General features: G+C 52.9%; 1 protein-coding gene and 1 long non-coding RNA gene across 5 annotated transcripts in view; one reads left to right on the top strand and one right to left on the bottom strand.

Moving 5' to 3' along the window:
* LOC108448077 overlaps positions 1 to 6,943 on the top strand; it is a 10,366-nt gene extending 3,423 nt beyond the window's left edge. The window contains exon 2 of the long non-coding RNA XR_001863862.1: positions 3,847 to 6,943. This is a non-coding gene — a long non-coding RNA (uncharacterized LOC108448077). The remainder of the gene's footprint in view (positions 1 to 3,846) is intronic.
* Positions 1 to 21,652, bottom strand: part of LOC108448076 — a 101,104-nt gene that overhangs the window by 21,479 nt on the left and 57,973 nt on the right. For 3 of the 4 annotated variants that reach the window (XR_001863860.1, XR_001863859.1, XR_001863861.1), the window contains exons 5-8: positions 20,486 to 20,644; positions 16,626 to 16,707; positions 10,506 to 10,658; positions 3,163 to 3,250 (exon numbers count right to left, since the gene is read on the bottom strand). Coding sequence is in view for 1 of the 4 variants with exons in the window: in XM_017739890.1 (XP_017595379.1) it covers positions 16,691 to 16,707; positions 20,486 to 20,644 (176 nt within the window). In the remaining 3 variants the exon portion in view is untranslated. Of the gene's footprint in view, positions 1 to 3,162; positions 3,251 to 10,505; positions 10,659 to 13,445; positions 16,708 to 20,485; positions 20,645 to 21,652 lie in introns of those variants that run through there. The other variant, XM_017739890.1, reaches the window with a different exon arrangement.

The raw sequence follows: 21,652 nt of genomic DNA, 5'->3' as shown, positions 1-21,652 counted from the left end.
GATGGCACCATTTATCTTTCATTCCCTTTCCCACTGGCAGGTAGGGCGGGACACGGGACACCCCCGCGGCCCCTCACAGGCCCTTCCCAGGCCCCTGCACCGGGTCCGGCTCCTGCCCGCGCCTGCTTTGCCTATTCGCTGTGTGCTCCAGACAAACGCGACCTGGGAAAAGTTGTTTTGACTCAGTGGCCCTTGCTCAGGGTGCTGTGAGCAGGAGAGGGAGGAAGGAGGGATGCACGGCCTGTGGATGCAGGAGCACTGGCCATGCTGGCCAGCTGATCACAGGATCACTGAGCTTGGGAAAGACTCCCGGGTTCATCGGGTCCAAGCTGTGCCCGATCCTCACCCTGTCCCCAGCCCAGAGCACTGAGCGCCACGTCCAGGCCTTCCCTGGACACCTCCAAGGTGAGGAGGTCCCCCTGAGCCTCCTTTGCTCCAGCCTGAGCCCCTTTCCCAGCTCCCTCGGCCGCTCCTGGGGCTCCAGCCCCTTCCCAGCTCCGTTCCCTTCCCTGCACACACTCCATGTCTCTCCTGTCCTGAGGAGCCCAGAACTGATCCCAGGATTAGAGGTTTGGCCTCAGCGGTGCCCAGCCCAGGGGTCAGGCACTCCCTGGGCCTTCTGGCCGCGCTGATTTAGATTTCCACAAGACATCCCTCAAATGCACAGAGCAACGTCGATCACAGCAGCCCCCCTTCAGCTCGGGCAAGACTGGGATTGTTTCAGCTCCCAAACTTCTCACATAAGGCAGTCATTTCCATCCAAATGGGCCCCTGTTTGATAACTTCATGAAGGTTTTACCCAGCTTAATTAAAGCAGCAGCCCGGCCTTGTCCACCAAATAAGGCAAAGAGTTTTAAAATATTACACTCAATTATACTTATAAATCTTGCCCAGGTAATGAACATATTCTTCAGATTGCAGAAGAGCCGGACACTTATCTTACTCCTAAAGATAAACCACCACATCCATATAATGCATTGCTAAGCCTCCCTCTTCCCAGCCGCAGCGCCCAGAATCCCATTTTCTATTAAATAATAATCATTGTAATTAATAGACTGGTTATTTTATCTCCCTAATCTGGTTACAGCCATTTATCAAAGGTATGTAAATGAGGGCGGCAGAAAGCCGTTCATTATGATTTTCCAAAGGGCCCGTGTCTCTCGCTGGAGCATGGAAAATGTAATTCTCTTGAACTTAATAAGATACTTGACTTCGTGTCATTCCCGGGAAGCAAATCCAGTCAAGGCTTGGCTTTTTTTCTGTCACACTCAATTTGTTTGACTCACAATTCCCCATCAGTTCGGGCTGTTCTCCACACGCGCTTCCCGGGGCCGTGCCGGATGCCACCGCTGGAGGGCTGGGGTGTGGATTTGGGGATGGGATCCGGCCCCCTGGCCGCTCCCGCGTCCCAGGGGAATGACATTCCCTGCATTCCCGGGCACCCCACGCGGTGCCAGGGCACAGCCTCTGCCAGGCTGGCCCAGGCTGCCCAGAGAGTTTGTGGATGGCTCATCCCTGGAAGTGTTCCAGGCCAGGCTGGACAACCTACTCCGGGGGAAGGTGTCCCCACCCATGGCAGAGATGATCCTTAGAATCCCTCCCAGCCCGAGCGAGGAGCAGAGCCCTCGGTGACCATGGTGTGTGTGTGAGGTTTCCACACCGTTAATTCCAAACCACCTGGAAAGGAGAAGGAAAACATTCCAAGGTGTCACACAGCCCCTGACAGCAGCGGCGCGGGCTCCCGATGAAAGGGAGCTGATTAATGACAGCCCCCGAGATAAGTGGCACTTTACCCAACTTTCCCCGTTGATGTATGATGACATAATGTCCCCTCCAATTAATGACAGGGACATAAAACACCTGGATTGAGCGCAGCAGATGTTGCTTTCCCGGTTAAACGCATGCAGAGATTGGCTTTTAAAGGATCAATGGGAATGGGGCTGGGATTTGTTCTCCTGTTTTGTCCCACGTGTGAGCACGGGAGGGAACGGGCTCCTTACTCCCAGGAGTAACTCCCGGCTCACCTCGGAGCACGTGCAGGCCTCAGGGTTATCCGTGCTAAAGGCTTCTCTCCCAAAGGAGCCCCAAGCGACTTCCAAACACACGGGGAGGGTTTGAGATATCTACAGGAATGGTGTCACCCAGACAGCCAGGCTGGGAGAGCTGGGAATGCTCAGCCTGGAGAAGGGAAGGATTCAGTGAGACCTCAGAGCCCCTGCCAGGGCCTGAAGGGGCTCCAGGAGAGCTGCAGAGGGACTGGGGACAAGGATGGAGGGACAGGACACAGGGAATGGCTTCCCAGTGCCATCCAAAGGATGCTCAAAGCCTCTCCCCCTTGGCTTTGGAGTGTTTTCTTCCCACTCACTATAGGAAGCAGTGTTGCATTGTCCCATTGTTTGTCACCTACCTGCTGTCCCCACGTGATCCCAGGCCCGGGGAGGAGCCCCCAGAACCCAGGAGCTGTCCTTGCCCTCAGCTCCCGCGCTAATGAGCAGCTCCCACTTCCCAGGCCTGCCTGCGCCGTGCCTCCAGAGCCTGGAAAGATGGGAGCTGCAGATGGGCTCCACGGAGGAGTTATTTATAGAGCACAACTGTTCCCAGCCCTTCCAATCCACTGCGAGGCTTGCAATATTAGGCTCGGCTCTTAAAGGCCCAGTTTCTGTGATTCCCGAGGATTCGGAGGGTGTGGGAATGTGGGAACTTCCTGGGAGCAGAGAAATGCTACAGGACATTTCCTAGGAGTGAGCAGCCTGGGAATGACCCTTCCCTCCTCCTCCTCTTGGGGATCAAAGGACCACCCCCAGGTGTATGTCAGAGGGGAGCTGGAATCCTCAAATGCAGGGCCACCTCCCACTGGCCCCAGCTCAGAGCTGCCATTCCAGACCATTCCTGCCAGGATCTCCTGGCCCATTGTTTGGGAATCGCTGCGTTTCCCTGGGGAGCTCAGAAGGCTTTTCCTGAGTGCCACGTCCCCAGATTCTTCCCCATCAGTGAATCCCTGTGACACCAAATCACCTGCCAGTGGATTTACCCCTTTTTGCCTTGGTCTCTGCCAAAAAATTCAACAGCAAAGGTAAAAACTTCTTCTCCTTCACTCCTCCACTGAATCCAATAGGCAAAACCCCACTTTATTGTCGTTTCCCCCCTTTCTGCTGCACTCACCCTTCGCAGCACCCGGGGAGGACAGATCCCACTCTGGCACCTCATGGTGGCTGTGTGGAGGCCGCAAAGCACAGGAACATCCCAGCTCCTAGACAAGGAACAAAAATCATGTCAATTAGCGCAGCTCTCCTAAAGATCCTAAAATGTTGCTTCTGTAAGTCAGGCTGAGGCAGAGAATTACATTCATTTCAGCCTCCTGAGATTTGAGAAGAAGTTCGAGTTCCTGGTCGAGATAAATAAGATTTCCTTAAAGCAGTTTAACAGCTGCACCGAAAAAAAGGGGAGGAAAAAAAGGGAAAAGTGAAGACATCCATTTTCTGCAATCAGTGGCAGGTGCAAGTCAAGGGCATGGCCTTTAGCAGGACCCAGGGCTTGGCCGGAGCTCTGCCAATTAATCATCCAGCAAAATGCACTTGACAGCTTGGAGAAGGCTCCGATTCCTTTTCTCATGATTGCGCTGCTAATTTGGTCTTGGAAGTTACGGAGAGCAGCAGAGACTTGGGGAAAAGCTGTCAAGGCTTTGGATACTGGGGGTTTGCAGCATTTTAAGCTGGTTCAGGCAGTCAGAGCTCGCTGGGGAAGGATTCCCCCAGAGCTGGGAGTTCTCCCCAGGGTTAATCTGTGCCCGTTTTCTTTTGGGAGTGACAGAATTCCCTCTTTTGTTTCATCCCCATTTTATTTCAGGCAAAGCTGGTGAGGGTTGGTTCCCGAAGGCACAACTGGAGTGCCAAAGACCCCGTGGAAAGGGGACACGCTGCTTCCAGGAGGTGCTCAGATGATCTCCAAGGCATCCCTGAGAATGACTCCAAGGACTCAGAGCTGCCTACAGACCAGTGGGGATCCCAGGGCGTCCCCTTAAAACCCATGGAAAAAACGAGGAAGCAGGCACTGGTGTGTTTGAGAGGTCACTGTTATACCGGGGGTGAAGAGGGACACTGAGAAGGGGCAGGCGAGCAGTAAAATTGGGATGAAATCCTGCTGTGGGCGTGGAGCCGTGGTGGTGGGATGTGGGCTGTCCTGACAGGGATGTTTGTGCCGATCGGTGCCCAAGTGCACATGCTGCTCCTACGCTCCCAGAGCCCCAAAATCACACATTGTCTGGTGGGAAAATCCCCAAGGGGAGGTCCTGCCCCTGTGCTGAGGGCGCTCAGAGCGAGCCACCGGAGCAGCTCTACCCCGCGTTTCCCTCTTCCCTCCAGTGAAGTTGTTTGGTGCCGGCGTCTCCCAGACTGGAGCGGCTCTCGGGGGATTGGGGCAGGAGCTGGCACATGTCACTCGTGCTTTATGTAAGGTCTGGCTGCCGTTGCTATTTTTAGGCCCGTTAATAAAAAGGATTGTTCATCATTATAGCGGCTTAGCAGGCACAAATCGCAGCCCCGGCGAATCTTCGGGGGAAGTGAGGTGATTCATCCCACTAATCCCCGCTGCAAAGTCCCTAAATCCCGGCTCCAGTAAGTGGGTTGGAGGCTGAGACCTCTGGGTTCCTCTCTCCACTTGCTTCTTGGGATGTCACATTTCCTGGTTTTGTTCCTATTTACCCCCCAAAGCCAGACCCTGAGCCCTACAGCTCCACCTAAACCTGAGCAGTCTAAATAAGCACGGGAAGGGAAAGCTTCTCTTTTCCCTTGGAATAGAAAAATAACCATGAAAAATGCTTTGTCCTGGAAGCAGCACCAGCAGTGAATTATCGCGGCAGCTGGACAGAAAGGGTGGGAGGTGGGAATGGGGCTCCCTCCTTCCAGGGGAACACGGACAGCCAAGCACGGGCCGGAGCTGGGATGGCTCAGGGAGGGAGGAAGCACAAGGAACGTGGGGTTACTCTGGAATGAACAGGCAGGCGATGGAATTTGCACAGACACAGCCACTGTCCAGCACTGTGGAATTTGGAATCTCAATGAACGAAGGAAGATCACGGAATCACAGAATCTCCTGAGCTGGAAGGGACCTACAAGGAGCAGCAAAGTCCAGCTCCTGATTTATTCTGGGTTCTCAATCTCCATCTATTATTCCCACCAAAAAAAGAGATGAGGTCTTCAGTGAGAAAGGCGGAGAGGGACAAGGAGAATGAAAGTTCTTGGAATATTGCGAGTATGTCAAGCCCACAGGGACCTGAGGATGCTCCCCTTGGCACTGAGGCAGATCAGTGATTAAATGACTTGAGGTTGTCTCCAAGGCTCTTCTTGGTAGAGATATCTGAGTTTTCCGCTCACCTTCCAGCTTCCCAGCAGCATCTCCTTGCTGTGTCCACAGGGACCCTCCCCATAGGGAATGCCATGGGGGGAAAATCCACCAGTGTCCCTCGAATTCCCTTTCTGCCCCACCCACCCAGCAGGGCTGTGGGGTCACTCTTTTGACCTCGGGAATACAAAGGGAATTTCTGGGAAATCCTTTCCTACTGAACCCCATGGCTGTGGAGATCTTCCCACTCCAGCCCTGCCCCTCCATCTTCCTCACGGCGTTCCAGCCAGGATTAAATTAGGATTACATTTCTCAGCCTCCGAAAAAAGCCCAGGAAAGGATGAAATGGGGGATTAACAGTCTGGGGAAATCTGCTGGTTGCTCAAAGATCTTGACCGGGTAATATGGAGATTTTGGGAAATTAGGAGTTTGAAGTGCTGCTTGCAGCAGCCTGAGCTGGGCTTACAGCTAAACCCCCTAATCCCTTGGATTCCCAAGTCCATGTGAAGAGCTGGAAGGTGCTGCAGGATTCCTCTTTTTCCCAGAGCTGTGTACTTTTTACGGGATGCTGTATTTCCCTGTGTGCTGGCTGTGAGCAGTCAGGGTCTCCTGGTGAGGCTTGGAGCAACCTGGGATAGTGAAAGGTGTCCCTGCCCATGGATGGGGTGGAATGAGATGATCCTTAAAATCCCCTCAACTTAAACCATTCTGGGATTCCGTGGCTCTGTGACCTAAATCCATCCCCAATCCATGAACTGGTTAAACCCTCCTTTGCCTCATTACCCGCGGCTGGAATGTGGCACATTCCACGATTCACCACCATAACAACAAACAACAATCAACAACAGCATTCTACTCCCCGAGTTCCACAAAAAGGGGATTCCTGCCGATGTCTCGTGGCTGGGAAATGAGGCAGAAAGTGTTAACAGGAGAGCAGGTCTGAGTCCGGGAGCGGCTCCGCTCCTGCTCGGGAGCGCAGCTGGGAGCCGGCACAGCCATGCATCTTTATTAGCAGCCATCCCGGGCAGCTGCGCGCCGAGCGGGAAGGACGCGGCAATTACTCTGCCGTACCTGTCCCAGGGACAGGTGTGCGGTGCCAGCAGTGGTTCTCTGGCTCGCTGCAGCTCCCCGAGATGGATGGAAATCATTACACTTCCGCCGAGTCAGCACAACAACACTGATGCCGCATGATCCGGCTGGTGGTTTTTCCAGGGGGGAATACAGACCGGGAGCTTGCTGGAAAACCAAGGGCACTGCTCAATAAATCTCTTACTTAAAGATTCGGGGGAGGGTTTTATATTTAATGACGATTTTCCAGTCTTTTGTCACCCAGACCATTCCATGCTTAGACGATGGGACTTTCTCCAACAGGACACGTGGGAAAGTAGATAGGAATTAGGAAAAGGTGGGAATTAAGAAAGAATGGGTTGCATTAGGCCATGGTAAAAACAGCTACGTTTGGAATTAAAGTGGCATTAATTGGGAATAACTTAATTTTCTGAGAGTGAAACTGAATTAAATCCATTCCAAAGTGGAGTCGGGATGCGCTCTAAGAAACACTGTGGCTTGGGATACGACCACTTAATAAACCACATTCCCTCAATTTGGCTGTGGTTTGGATTCATGGAGTCATTCCTTTTATTATTCCTAAGGCTGCCTGGCAGTGAGGATGGGTGTGGATGGGTATGGATGGGTGTGGATGGTATGGATGGGTGTGGATGGTATGGATGGGTGTGGATGGTAGGGATGGTGTGGATGGGTATAGATGGGTGTGGATGGTATGGATGGGTGTGGATGGGTATGGATGGGTATGGATGGGTATGGATGGGTGTGGATGGGTATGGATGGGTGTGGATGGGTATAGATGGGTGTGGATGGGTATAGATGGGTGTGGATGGGTGTGGATGGGTATGGATGGTAGGGATGGTGTGGATGGGTGTGGATGGGTGTGGATGGGTATGGATGGGTGTGGATGGGTATGGATGGGTGTGGATGGTATGGATGGGTGTGGATGGTAGGGATGGTGTGGATGGGTATAGATGGGTGTGGATGGTATGGATGGGTGTGGATGGGTATGGATGGGTGTGGATGGGTATAGATGGGTGTGGATGGGTGTGGATGGGTATGGATGGTAGGGATGGTGTGGATGGGTGTGGATGGGTGTGGATGGGTATGGATGGGTGTGGATGGGTATGGATGGGTGTGGATGGTATGGATGGGTGTGGATGGGTGTGGATGGGTATGGATGGTATGGATGGGTGTGGATGGCAGGGATGGTGTGGATGGGTATGGATGGCAGGGATGGTGTGGATGGGTATGGATGGGTGTGGATGGGTATAGATGGGTGTGGATGGGTATAGATGGGTGTGGATGGGTGTGGATGGGTATGGATGGTAGGGATGGTGTGGATGGGTATAGATGGGTGTGGATGGTATGGATGGGTGTGGATGGGTATGGATGGGTATGGATGGGTATGGATGGGTGTGGATGGGTATGGATGGGTGTGGATGGGTATAGATGGGTGTGGATGGGTATAGATGGGTGTGGATGGGTGTGGATGGGTATGGATGGTAGGGATGGTGTGGATGGGTATAGATGGGTGTGGATGGTATGGATGGGTGTGGATGGGTATGGATGGGTATGGATGGGTATGGATGGGTGTGGATGGGTATGGATGGGTGTGGATGGGTATAGATGGGTGTGGATGGGTATAGATGGGTGTGGATGGGTGTGGATGGGTATGGATGGTAGGGATGGTGTGGATGGGTATAGATGGGTGTGGATGGTATGGATGGGTGTGGATGGGTATGGATGGGTATGGATGGCTGGGGCTCAGTTCCAGCCAGGGGCCTGGGGAATTCCAGGTGTGCAGGAGCTCCTTGACACCTGCTGTGAGGGATTCATGGGGCAGGACACCTCCAGTTACCTCATTTCAAGGACTGCAATCTGGATTTTATTTGGTAGCTAAAAGAAAATTCCCCTTAATGCGGAATTACAGCAAGGAGCGTTGGAGTCAGGGAAAGTAGCAACCATTGTGCTTTTCCTTGGAAGTTCCCTTAAAGGATTTAATTTATATTTTTGATGATGAGTGAAATTTTTTTTTTTTTGCTTAAAAAAAAGAAATTAATCAGCTGTCAATGGTGCAAATTTAAATTCTCTATTCACTACTGTTTAATAATCCCATTCCAGAATAATGCATTAAGGAGGAAAAGAAGCCAACCCACTCCATGTGGCTTTGGTCTGCCTGGAGGACTGGCACTTGAATCCTCCAGATGAAAGGCTCCCACTTTTATCCCTCCAACGACTCCGGCAGCCCCTGAAACTAAAGGACTTGAAGGGGAATAATTGGCTCTTTAGAGGAGCAGAGCTGAACAATGTCCTCGCTGCCTCTCGAGCTCTCTCCTGCATCTGTCTCGGCGTTCCCTGCTTTGTATAAATAAATTAAATAATGGGACCTACAGGATTAGATCACAAAAATATTCTCCCTTTACACTTTGTTCCACATTAATTTCCAGATGGCTGTTCTGGCTGAGGGGAAGGAGAAGATCCCGGGCTGTGCGGACCAGGAACGGGAGGGGGACCCGTCCCTGCCTTTGTCTGGGTTCATTGTCAAGACACCACAAGCTGTTGTCCCTAAGAAAAATGTGAGGAGAGGCCTGCATTTTCTTCCCAATATCCTAAACTCGCAGAGCAGAGGGGAAACATGAGGAAACGGAGGCAAAATCCTACGGCTGATTTTCCTTCCTGCCCGGGATGTGCTAAGGATGCTCCAAGCTGGACCGGAGCGCTCCTGACACCGCTGGGTTCATCCCGGGCAGGCTCGGGCTCCCAGATCCCGGCTGGAGCCAGCCATCCTCACCAAACCTTGCTCAGGGCTCGGTGCCAGGAGGGTTCCGCCAGGCCGAGCAAGAATTCAGTGCTCACTCGAGCTGCAAACATCCCCGAGCTGGGGCAGCACGAGGTTACCGGCACTTCTGGCCTACTTAAGCCCTATTTTAAGACTGGAAATGGGGCTTAAATGCCGTTCGGGCTGAGTAACACCCTCAGGGCAGAGGTGAGCTCCCGCCCAGGATTTTTTAACCCCTTCTTTAATTCCCTGCGTGCACTCCTGGTGCGTTTGCTCCATTTCTGCCTCCCGTCGGAGCCGTTCCCATGCCCTCCTCCCTCAGCCGGAGCAGCCGGCAGCACCACTGCCTGTGCCAGCCCAGCTCCGGAGCGCCTTTATTGCACAGCTCTCTGCAAATCCACCCCGGAGCCGCTGCACGCGGGGGGGGCCCTGTCCGGTCTCCCAGCCAGGGAACACGTGCCGGAACCTGGAGGTGGGACCTGAATCCTTGGGACGTTCATGTGAGCACAGACACGCTGCACACGGGATCCAGGGAACTTCAGGCACACGTGGAAGTGGAGCTGCAGACTCCTGGGGGTGTTTGGGATTTGCCAGCACCACACACTCCAGATAAATTTGCTCACCCGGGCTTCCTAAAGGGCAGAACCTCTGCTCCGGGCATCCCATCGAGGGGGCACCATCCGGGCACCATCCAGGGAAAGCTCAGTGCTGCCAAGGGCAGGCTGCAGCTGAGCAGGAGCATGGGATGGGAATGCCCATCTCATTCCAACCCCTTCCACCAGCCCAGGTTGCCCAGATCTCCATGAACTTTCTGCCCTGTACCTTGCTGTGTATCCAGAGGCATTGTTGGAACCCGGTGTTCCTCTGGCTGAAATCCAAGCGTGGGAAGGATTTACGCCCTCAGAAGGGCTGTTTCCATCACCCCCCAAAGAGAATTAAACACTGCAGAATTCCAAAACAGCCTTTTCCCTGCTTTTCCTCCCGCTCACATCAGTTCAGCACTCCACTTATTATTGGGATTTTTCTCCTGTGACACTTCTTAGGCTCAGAAGTGACCGAGGCCCCAAAGACAGGGGAGCTCAGTTCTTTTTTGACACCAAGAGATCTCGGGCTTTGTGTGCATCTGCTTTTGTTCCATAGCTGGAAGTGAACTGGAGCTGCTCTTTCTGGCCAGAACTCTCCAAACAGGATGCTGGGATAATCCAAAAAGGATGCTTCCCCCGCGTCCCTCCCGAACGGGCAGAGACGGAAAACAGGCTGTGTATGAGTGAGGAATCCTAATGGCTCCCAAATGTCCCGACACCAAAGCCCTTCCTACCTGGGGAGGGGACATCAGACGGCTCTGCCGGGCCTGGGACCACCCGTGTCCGAGGGGCTGTGTCCAGCGGCGCTGCCTCCGGGAGAGCAGCTGAGTCGGGATGCACTCGGGTGCCGTTCCACGCCATCTGTTACAGCTTGAACTGAGGGCAACCTGTGTGCACAACAAACATCGAGCCTCAGCTCACTGACTGCTCACAGGGAATCCATAAATATTCCCAGTCAGTTTCTGCTCTGGTGGAAGCTGTTCCCGCCCACGGCAAAGGGTTGGAATGCAATGGGCTTTAGGGTCCCTCCCAACCGACCCGTCCCACGATTCTGAGCCAGCTCTGGGATCCCACTGCCCACCCCTGAGCTGGCTCACACCGTGGTGGGCATGGGTGAGAGCGTGGCCGGATCCCTGTGTATCCAGGGGGACGCACAGGTGGCTCCCGCTGGAACAGCAGCCGGGACCAGGGATCCTTTCTGACAGACCTGTGCCTTTAAACGCAGCTCGGAACGAACACAATGAGTAGTTTATTTTATTACCAAGAAGTAGAAACTCAGCTTGAACCCCAGATTTCAAGAGGTCTAAATCTGAATTCCCTCTGCTCCAATGCTTCTATAATATCCCTTGATTTCTCCCAAGCAATCTGACGGCATGTGAAAGTCATTCTTATTTTTACCCTCCTTCTCCATATGAAAAAGGAAACACAGTCCATTTGCTGCGAGCCCCTCAGCATCTGCTGATTTGTCAGTTTGATTTAGCTGAGAAGCGTTCACTGTGGCTGCAGAGGGGCTGCTCAGGCAGCCTGGCTGCACAGAATTCCTGCTCCTCCACCAGCACGAGCGGCTCCGGTGGGGCATTGATTGAGCTGTGCTGCGCCACGGCCCATGTGTCCCAGAAATGCTGGGGAGCTGGAAGTTCGGACCACTGGCACTCCAACACCTCCTTCCAAGGCCTGCCCACCCTTTCCATGGAGAAATTCCTCCTGGGGTCTGTTCCCTCTCCTCCTGTCCCTGTTCCCTGGGAGCAGAGCCCGACCCCCCCAGCTGCCCTCTCCTGTCAGGGAGTTGTGCAGAGCCACAAGGTCCCCCCTGAGCCTCCTTTGCTCCAGCCTGAGCCCCTTTCCCAGCTCCCTGAGCTGCTCCTGGGGCTCCAGCCCCTTCCCAGCTCCGCTTCCTTCCCTGGACACGCCACAGCCCCTCGGGCTCTTTCCTGTCCTGAGGAGCCCAGAACTGTCCCCAGGATTTGCAGTTTGGCACTGCCCTGATCCTGCTGCCGCAGCGGGGTGACACAGTCCAGGTGCCATCGGCCTGCTGGGATGGAGATGCTTTTTAACAGCCTTATCCCATCCTTCCAGTCTCTCCCTTGTCACAGCTCTCCCTCCCTCTAGCTGCAATTTGATTTTGGGGATGCTCCACTATTGCTTGTTCATCAACACGGCTCTAATCCCGGCCGGGATTCTCCCTCTCCTTATGGTGTCTGGAAAACAGAGCTGCACGACGGCCTGGAGGTTCCCAGCAGTTCGTGCTGCTCAGCTCCAGCTCCAGCTGCTGGAGGCTGAGCTTGGCTGAGCAGGGTCCTCCTTGGAGAGTCTTCCTCTCGAAAGCACGGAGTGAGGAGCTCCTGGACAGCGGCACTGACAGCACTGACTCTTCGGAGCTTCCCAAAACGCTGGATCCACTCCTTTTCTAAGAGCAAGGCATTCAAAGCCGCTTTTCCCACAGCAAATATTTACCCTGAGCATCCTCTCCAAAGCTCCTTTTTGCAACTAGCTTGGAAAACGTCCGTGTCCACCAGCAATAATTTAGGATGTGGCAGCTCTGGGCTCGGGATCAGCTCCCACAGATCTTTCTCCTGTTGTTCCAGCCCTTTGCCATCACCTGCCTGTGAACAAAGGCCTTCCAGGGGCTGCTGAGCCAGGAGGTATTTGCAAGTGACATAAAAATAGTGCTAAAACCTTAAAAGCAGCTGTGGAGAATTTACCCCAGGAAAGAAATAGATATAAAACACGCAGGGAATTTTATTTCCCTTTGCATCCGTGCTTTTTAAAGCCAAAAAAAAGGGAGCTGGCCTTTAAGCCTTCAATTAATTGAACAAAGATTTCAAAATTGTTCAATTGGTTTCATTAGGAAGTGTATAATAGAATAATAAAGTAAAACAAATGATATAAAGCAGACCCACTAATTAGCTCTACATGATTGATACAGCTTTGGACGAGGCATTTGATCTCAAACAAAATGCAGTTCCTTGTTAAGAGGATTTTTAATTGATGTGCAGAGAGGTATTAGATGATGTTGGAAAATAATTACTCCAAAGCTACTCATGCATTTGGCTGAACATAACAAATGAAGTTTGGGCTCTGGATCTGGCGGAGTGGACACGTGCTAATTAATAACGAGACGAACAAGCATCTTCCAGGGGCTTTAACCCAGTGTTTACCAGGAGATTGCGTCGCAATTATGCTCCATAATGAGCTTGTCATCGAAGCAAAATCCACATTACTCAGATGTCAGCGGAGATTGGGAGTGGCGCAGCCCAGCTCCGGGTTCCGCTCCTCCCGCGGATGGGAACGGGCCGTGAACCAGCACAGCTCCCCGGCTGCCCTGGGAGTTCTGGGATAGGGCACAGGGACTCTCGCCTCCTCAGCGTGGCACTAACAGGGTGGAAATGCTCCCATTCGTTCCAAAAATCTGTTCCTGCCGCTGGGAGGAGAAGTCTTGGAAAGGGCGATGGGAGCATCCCCTGAGGAGGATCAGTCTCCAGGGTGACAGCTCTGGCACTTCCAGCAGCCCCAAAATCATGGCATGTTCAGTGGGAAATAATAAACCAGGAGCCTGCGATCCAAGGAGTGCCACAGAGCGCCTGTGGATCCCCCTGATCCCTGGCAGTGTCCCAGGACAGGTGGGACTGGGATAGTGGAAGGTGTCCCTGCCTGTGGCATGGGATGAGCTCTAAGGTCCCTTCCTACCCCCAGCATAAGCCATGGAATGGTTCGTTCCGTGATCCCCTCGGTGCTCACGGGGACAATCCCCTGGGATGGCTGCTCCTCACCCCCGGCAGCGGGAGCAGCCCGAGGTGCTTTCATCCCTGGAAACTCCGAGCTGAACCCTCTGGCTCCTGCTGGCCCTTGGAAACCAAAGCAGCTCTCAGAACTTTGCTACTTTACCAGCAACAGCCCCCTTTGATTCAGAATGGAGGGAGGAATGAACAGCACCAGGCTTAATCCCAAAAATCCCTTTGGGTTTGGATGCTCCATTGCCACTAGGACGAGCAGGCCGGACTTGCCACCCTGGGAAAAGGTGTTTGGAAATGCCAGGAGGGATTATTTCAGGCAAGCGGAGCTGCTGCATGCAAACGTTACTAATTCGCTGGCTGGCCAAGTGTCACTCCTTTGTCATGTGCCACATTCCCTGCAGCTCCAGACAATCCGCGTCCCGCTCCGGGAGACAACTCGTCGGATTTCACGAGCGATGCCAAAAGTCTCACTTTCCCTCCTTCGAAGCAATGCCTCTGACACTTCCCCGCCATGGCTTTATATTTGTACTGAAATGTGTGTTTGGTGGGTGAGAGTGCGGCGTGGTTTGAACAGTTGTCAGAAGTTTTATTTTTGGAAGAAGACAGAGAGGATTTGGTGAGCTAATTAAGAGTTTGCGAAGTTTCCTGGAGAAATGAGAAAGGCCCAAACCTGCTCCAAAGCGCGTTTTCCGCTCCATTCCTCGTTTGCCACCTCCTCCTCCTCCTCTAGCTGATAAATCTGTTAATTAATGGTGTTTATTCTCCTCCCGGCCCCGCCTGAGCCATGGCTTGGTGATTATATGATTAGGCAGCGATGATAACGCATGTGGGAAAAGGTATTTATTGTGTGTGTGGGCTCCCCATCGCTATGGAAACAGGCAAATATTTGCAGACCTCCACTCCTGATTAATCCCTCCCTTATTATATAAAGTCTGGATGGGGAGAATTCCCGGTGACAGTTTCCGTACGTGTGCACCAGGCTCATCAAACTCCGGTAATTTAAGGCTCCGTCACATCGGAGCCGGTTCCCAACCAGCCATTTTATCAGCGCGCGACGGGAACACAAGTCCTGGGAATTATTTTCAAACCTGTTGGTTCCCATCTCGGGGAGAGGAGTGTTATTACAAACACATTTCTCCCCGGAGGGAGGGAGGCAGACACAGCTCTCGCTGACAGGGCGGGATCAGAGCCCTGCCAGAAGAACCCCTGGAACGCAGAAACGATGATTCCAGGATTCCACGACCGCTTTGACATCCAGTGACGAGTCAGGACAGTAGCAGAGACAAGGCACAGGTGTGTTTTGATGCCCGAGACTCTTGGCACAGTGTTCCAGAACTTCCTGGGGGATGAAACCCCTTCTTCTGCCTGGAATTCTCTATTGGAAGAAAATCCTCATGAAAATCTTCATGACCTGGGCTTGCAGCTCGTAAACACACCCTGGAATTCTCTCCGGGAGCTGGGAAGCATCCCGCCAGCCTCACAGAGCAGAGCTGAGGGCCCCCTGGCAGGGATGGAGGATGGCAGCAGGTGGGACAGGGAAGCTCCAGGCACTGCCGAGGCTTGGCCAGCCAGCAAGGATTCCTTGGGATGGCTCTGAAGGGCAGCGAGGCAGAAGGAAGCGCTGAAGGAAGTGAGTGGAGTCACTCCTGGTGATCTGCAGGGCCTTGGGGCATCTCTTGGAACATCTGCAGGCACCTCGGGCAAAATCCTCTCCCTGCTGAATGGAAAATTTGCTGCTGACCTCGAAATGGCCACAGTTCCGGCCAGGAGCTGCCGGGCTGTGGCACAGGGACATGGCAGGGCCCACCAATCCCAGGGCTGGAAAGAAAAGGGGATGAAACGCCGGGAAGAAAACGCCGGAGGTGTGCAGTTTTCCCACTCTGCCGTTTGACGGGGGAATTTTTCTCCAGGGAAAACTCCTTTGAATCCAGTTGTTTCACAAGTGACTGCTTTAATGGCTGTGCCCAAGGTCCTGAGTCAGCCTCAATCTGTGTTACAAAATCAGCAGACGAGGCGCTGTTCCAGAGCTCTGCACGAGGGGCACTCGGAGCCAGAGCTGCAGAGGCAGTCGGACAGGGGTGCCGGGATCCCCCAGCCGCTGCCAGCCTCTCCTGGGGTGCCAGTTCCGGCTGCCATTCCACAGGGTGCCCACCTGGATGTGCTTTGGGTGCTCCTCTCCCTTTGGAGAATTTGGGAACAGAGTCATGAGGTGGTGGCCGGCACTGAGTTCTCGAGAAGGTCCAGGGCTTGAGGAGTATTTTGTAAATAATGCTGAGATAATTAAATCATAAAGTCGTGGAATCACAGAATACCCTGAGCTGGAAGAGGATCTTGGAGGTCTTTCTCAGCCTGAATGATTCTGTGAGCCCGCAATTGGTATTTTGAGTGCCAAAAGGATCAGTTCTACCTCACGCTTGCCCCGGAACCTGGGCACGTGCATCCCAAAATTGATGCCCGGGGTTTCACTAAGGGTCTGGTTCCCTCGACCAGGCAACCTCCAGCTCCTTCATTCCCTCTTCCGAGGGACCTGATTATTGACTTGCAATTTGTCACAATGACAGAGTTGGGTTCCTGGATGGGAAATGTTTAAATCAAGCAGCAATTAATGCATTGTGAAGCACTTGAGGTAATTGTGTAATGAGCCCCGCATTACCTGGAGTAGGAACACATTTCCCAGCTAACCCAGCAGGGAAACAATGTGGGGCTTGCCGGGGGATTTTCGGGTGTCAAGCGCTGTTGTGCCAGGGCGGTGTGAGGCCATACTCTGCAGAAATCCCTGGATTCCCGTCTGTCCTGAGCTGTGTGACCAGGGCCCTGTGTCATTCCCAATCCAGGAACAGCGCAGCCCCGGGCTGAGCCTGCTCCATCCAGCTGGACTTTACTTGCTACTTCATGGAGCAGGTCAGAACACCCCAAAGGAGGTGAACTTCCAGGACCCTTCCAGCCCAGCTCATGCTGGGATTTGCTGAGTCTATAGCTCCTATTCGGCCTTTCCCAAGAACCATCCCAGCTCTGGGGCTTTAAGAGGAAAGAATCACCCCACCATCATGTTTGTGCTTTTCATGGTGCTCCCGGGAGCTGCTGAGCAAGGCAAGTCCCCCCGTGTGCTTCCACCTTTACCTTTGAAAGATGCTGATCCCATTTTCTCCTTCAGCCTGTTCCTCTCAGCTGCTCGCGCCCGGAGTTTATTCAATTCCTGGTGCTGCACAATGAAAATCAATAAAAAGCATTTATTATAAAATACCAGAGATTCAAATAACTGGCAGAGCAAGGATGCACACTTCACACAAAATGTGATTTATGCTCTGCAGAGGGGAAAACATCCAGTAAGCAGAAAAGGAACTTTTATTGTCTTGCCAATGAATCGCTGTCCTGCTTTAGCTACACTTAACAGACAGGAAAATGTTATTTAATAACATTCATTTAGCAGTTTATTATCAACAGGACCGAGGTAAATAATGAGCATTTCTCCTGTTAGCCGGGACTTTAATCAGGTCAGCGCAGTGGCTGCCTCAGTTTCCAATGCTTCCACTCATTCCCCAGAGCAGCTGTGGCTGCCCCTGGATCCCTGGCAGTGCTCCAGGCCAGGCTGGACGGGCTGGGAGCGACCTGGGGCAGTGGAAGGTGTCCCTGCCATGGCAGGGGTGGAACACCATGTTCCTTAAGGTCCTTCCAACACAGACCATTCCAGGACTCCATGACAGCATTCCCTGGAGGATAGGCAGGCCAGGACCGCTGGTTTTCCATATGAACTCTCATGTTCCCTCTTCCTCACGCCTCACCCACACCCGGTCCTGCGCAGCCACGGTAAGGATGCCTGGCTCCCAAAGCATTCCCATTGTCCGCAGAGTTTGGCAGGAGCTGTGGTGTCCCCAGGGACCACGGCCATGGATGTGTGACCCCCCAGCTGTGCTGACCTACACCAGGCTGATCCAGGACACATCCCGAGATACGGTGGAAGAACAGCAGGACACCCCAGCTGCACCAGGAGCTGCTCCGTGCTGCCCTTTGTGGCTGGGCTGGAGTTTCCTCGGCTCAGGAAGACAAAGAGGAGGAAAAGCTGCTGCCGTGGCAGACTGGAATTCCTTGGATCTGTTTCCGGCCCTTTTGTCCCACAAACCTGGCACTAATGAAGGCTGTAAATACGCCTTGGCTCCGCCTGGCCACCGCTGCCGGGCTCCTCGCTGGCTCCTTCAACATTTATGAGTCCTCATGAATATGCAAATGGAAGCCTAATGGCTGCAGACTGGTGCTGAGCCCAAGTGCTGTGTTAATATTTCATACGAGGATGGGAGCAGATCCACGCCCATCAATTTGGGACAAACACGGTCCTTCATTAATTAATCATTAATTAAAATAAGGCAGCGCTGCGGATTTGGCGTTTCCCAGGAAAAGGGTGTTTGGGAAGAGCTCCTCGGGCATTATTCTCCTTGGGAAGAGGCCTGGCAGCCTCTGGGACCGCCAGGAAGCCTCCGGGATGAGGAATGTGGGAGTTAGACCCAGAGTTATGGATGGACACACTGTCTTGTTTCCAAGGGCTTGCTGGGTTTGGAAGACCAAGGAGTTCCAACTCAAAGCCCTGTCCTCTGCTGGGACCTATGTTCCTGCTGGGAACACACCTGTGGGGTTTGTTTATTTATTCCCTCCTCTTCCCTCCCAGCTAGGAGGTTTGGATGTCACGCATTCCCACATCCCGCAGGATACGAGCAGCCACCTCCTCTCTTCTCAAATCCTTCCTCCTGAAGATTGCAGAAAGACTTGACAGCAAGGCAGTAAATGTCAGGAGAAAGGTATGAGGGGCAGGAAGGTCCCTTTTTTGGGATTTCGGTGCCCAAAGCACAGCCAGTGCTGCCACTGATCCCAGGAAGGGGAAGGTCTCTGGGCCAGGCAGCGAGAACTTGTTAAGAGCCTCCAGATCCCATCAAAAAGCCTCCGGTTTATGGCTCTCAGTGGAAGGGGGACGTTTTGGATGAGGTGCATGAGCAGTGACCTCATAAATTGCTCAATAAAGTGTAAACATGGGTTGGAAAAAGGCTTTTGGAAACCCAACTTTAATAACAATTTAAACTGCCTTAAATATTTATGTGCCTGGTCACAGCACAGCTTGTAATTAGAGAAGATTATTTCTCTTTTTGTGCACTTTGGTGCATTTTGAGGCTGTGCTGCCACCAGGTTCTGACACTTCCATCTCGGCAGAGTTAAAAAATGAAATAAAAAAGCGATAATTTCCTTTTTTTCCCACCTTAATAGAAAGATAAAGCAGCGCCATCATTGCTGCGTTTGCCGGTACAATCTCGGGTTTTAGCGATGTTGATAATCTTCTTTTGATGCTAATTAATTACAAGTAATCATAAAAACAAATGAAAAGCACTATAGTTGCAGCAGGGTTTTTTATGCTTATGAAATAATGCATCTTTATGCATTTGTTTATTTGCCATGGAAAAAAATGTAATCTATATTCATGGGCAAACAGCTTTAGCACACGGCGCTGGGGCTGCGGAGCGCTCCCAGCTTCAGCTGCCTCCCCTTCTTCCAGTGGCAAATCCCAAAGCCCGACCCTTGAAGGGATTTGGTGCCTGACTGCGTTTGTCCACAGGCTCGGGAATATGGGTTTAGAAGGAAATGCCATTTGTTTATAGCTAAATATCCATCCAAAATGACTTCAAATCTATTAAAGGGATTCATGCCCCAAATAAACGGGGAAACGGGACCCGGCATCGTGTCTTGGTGCTGCCTCATTCATCCCAACATCCTGTTTGCCATGAAATCATCCCTATCCCCAAGGTGCCATGAGGGAAGGGCCTCATTTCTCATCTGGGATTCTGGAACGGCCTCGGAGATGTCGGCCGTGTCCCGATGGCCCTCGGCTCTGCCACGCTCTCCATCTCTTCCTGCAGTTTTCCGTACGTGTTAAATTATTCTGGGGAAGAGACTCACGGCTCAGCCAGGCTTTGGGTGGCTGCAGCTGGTCCTTGGGATCCTCCGGGATCTCTCGGGGAGGAAGGAGCAGAGCCAGGTCGGAAAACTTCCTCCTGCCCTGGCCAAGGCTGGGGGCTGAGTCACTGACAACTCATTATCGGGGCTTTGTGTATTGACCTAATTGCTGGAAGGGGGCCCCGAATTCTTTGGCAACTTCCAAGAGTGAGAAACAGAAGCTTTTATGGGATTAGACGTGAAAATGAGTAAAACAAGGCCACGGAGGCCTCTCTGCAGAACCGACCTCGGCTTTAAACTAAATATTTTCCTTCTGATTTCCCATATATTTGAGTTTTGTCCTGGGCCTGGTGACATCATCACACCCGGGGCTCCGGCTGGTGCCCATCCCTGTGCCCACGTCAGATGCCCTGCGTGCAGTGGAGATTGTCCAGCAGCACGAGCTTTCCTGAGGTTCTGAGCTGCTGAGCTGCTGGATGCCACCCAGGGCATTCCCACCTGGCTGTGGCACCTCCTGGGGCTGGGCGCAGGGCCAAAGCCTGGTCCTGCTCTGGCTCCCGTTTTTGGGATGGGTGTTTTCTCCAGACCTGGAACTCTGGCGGCTGTGGGAAGGGCACATATGCATATTGTATGCTAATGAGCAGCACCAAATAAGGCAGGGAGGTTCAGCTCCGCCGGAGATAGGGATCTGCCGGAATAGCAGAGGTGCTAAAGCTCCAGCAGCACGTTTTTGTTAATCAAATGATACGGAATTAACACACGGTACAGTAATTGCCTTGTTAGATGGAAATGAAGCCCCGATCGGAGACACGGAATCTGGAGTGTGACTCACTGTTCCAGCCACATTTAGATTGTTGTCGGTACAATTAGGATTTGGAATTTACAAGTGGAGGGGGGTTCTATTTTATTTAATCAATCGCTATGGCAACAGCAAAATTCAACAGGAGATGTTCCCTCTTCCACGTCCAGGGGGTTGGACTCGTTCCTCTGGCTGGGGGAAAAGCAAACTTTCAAACTTTGGGAGAACCAGCTTTTCAGCAGCTTACCCTGGTGCTTCCTAAATCCTTGGGGGATTCCAGTCCAGCTCCTGCTTCCCTGCTCCAGTGTCCAGTGGAACAAATCTTTAGGGATCCACGACTTCCCACGACGTGGCCATCTCAGAACTCCTGTCTCGGGAGCTTCCCTGGGAATCAGGGAAGGCCTGCCTGGAGGGGAGAAAAACTCTTATGAACTATTTGTATGGACACAGGAAAAAGGAGCAAAGGAACTGATTTTCCAGGAATGCTTTCCCTAAACAAACCAAGCAATTCAGAGCGATACCAAACCCCTGTGCTGCCATTCCCGGCTGGAGAGGGACCTGCGGAGTGCAGGGCAGCAGATATGCCTGTATCCCTGAAAACCTTCACTCCAGGGAAATGTCCCAATCACTTTTCCTGTTCCAGGGATTCTGCTTCCCTCTCTGGGTTTGTCCCAACAAGGCGGCTCCGCTCCTTGTTCAGGAGCAGCCTGGTGCCCGTGGCCTTTCCCCCGGACTTTTGTCCCAGCTGGGTGTCCCCCTGTGGCTGGAAACCTGTGAGAAAGTCACTCCGAAGGGGCGAATTCCCTTCCTTGCGGATGCCCGAGGGGTGGGAAGCTCCACCTCTTTGCTCCATTGCAAAGTTATGGATTTGCTCAGTTTGGCCAGGACTGGGGGAAAAAAATCCCTGGGATTTTCATCCCGAATAAAAGCCTTTGGGCTGGCTTTGAAGGTTATCCACCTTGTGTGGACACAGGTACATATTACGGGATGCCCCGAAGTCCACTGCCGCATGCAAGAGCCGCTGGATGAGGCAGCTCCAGGGCTGCGGAGAGAACACATTGGCTCCAGGAGTGCTGCAGTGGTGATTAACAGCAGCCCTGCTTCCTGACACCCTACACGGGGCAGGAATATTACCCGGAGCCGGAGCGGCACCTGGCCCCATTAATAACCCCCTTCGCCCCAGGGCTCTGCGGCCCCTTGCAGGCGGAGCCCTGACCCCGGATTTACAGGTGTAAGGGAACGAGGCACACGTGGCAGCCAGATGTGCTGCCCACGGAGCCTGCGGCCGCACCTCGGCGCTCGGATAATCCTGAAATATTAATCAGGAGGCAGCGCGGGAGATGGGCCTCGTTATTAGAGCCCCAGTCTTGCACGTCAGCCGCAACAGATGGAAAAAAACGGGGAAATGTATTTA

Source organism: Corvus brachyrhynchos, unplaced genomic scaffold (genome assembly GCF_000691975.1).
Source record: "Corvus brachyrhynchos isolate BGI_N302 unplaced genomic scaffold, ASM69197v1 scaffold297, whole genome shotgun sequence".
In the NCBI taxonomy this organism is placed as follows: Eukaryota; Metazoa; Chordata; class Aves; order Passeriformes; family Corvidae; genus Corvus; species Corvus brachyrhynchos.
This window is presented reverse-complemented; position numbering and strand designations above follow the sequence as displayed.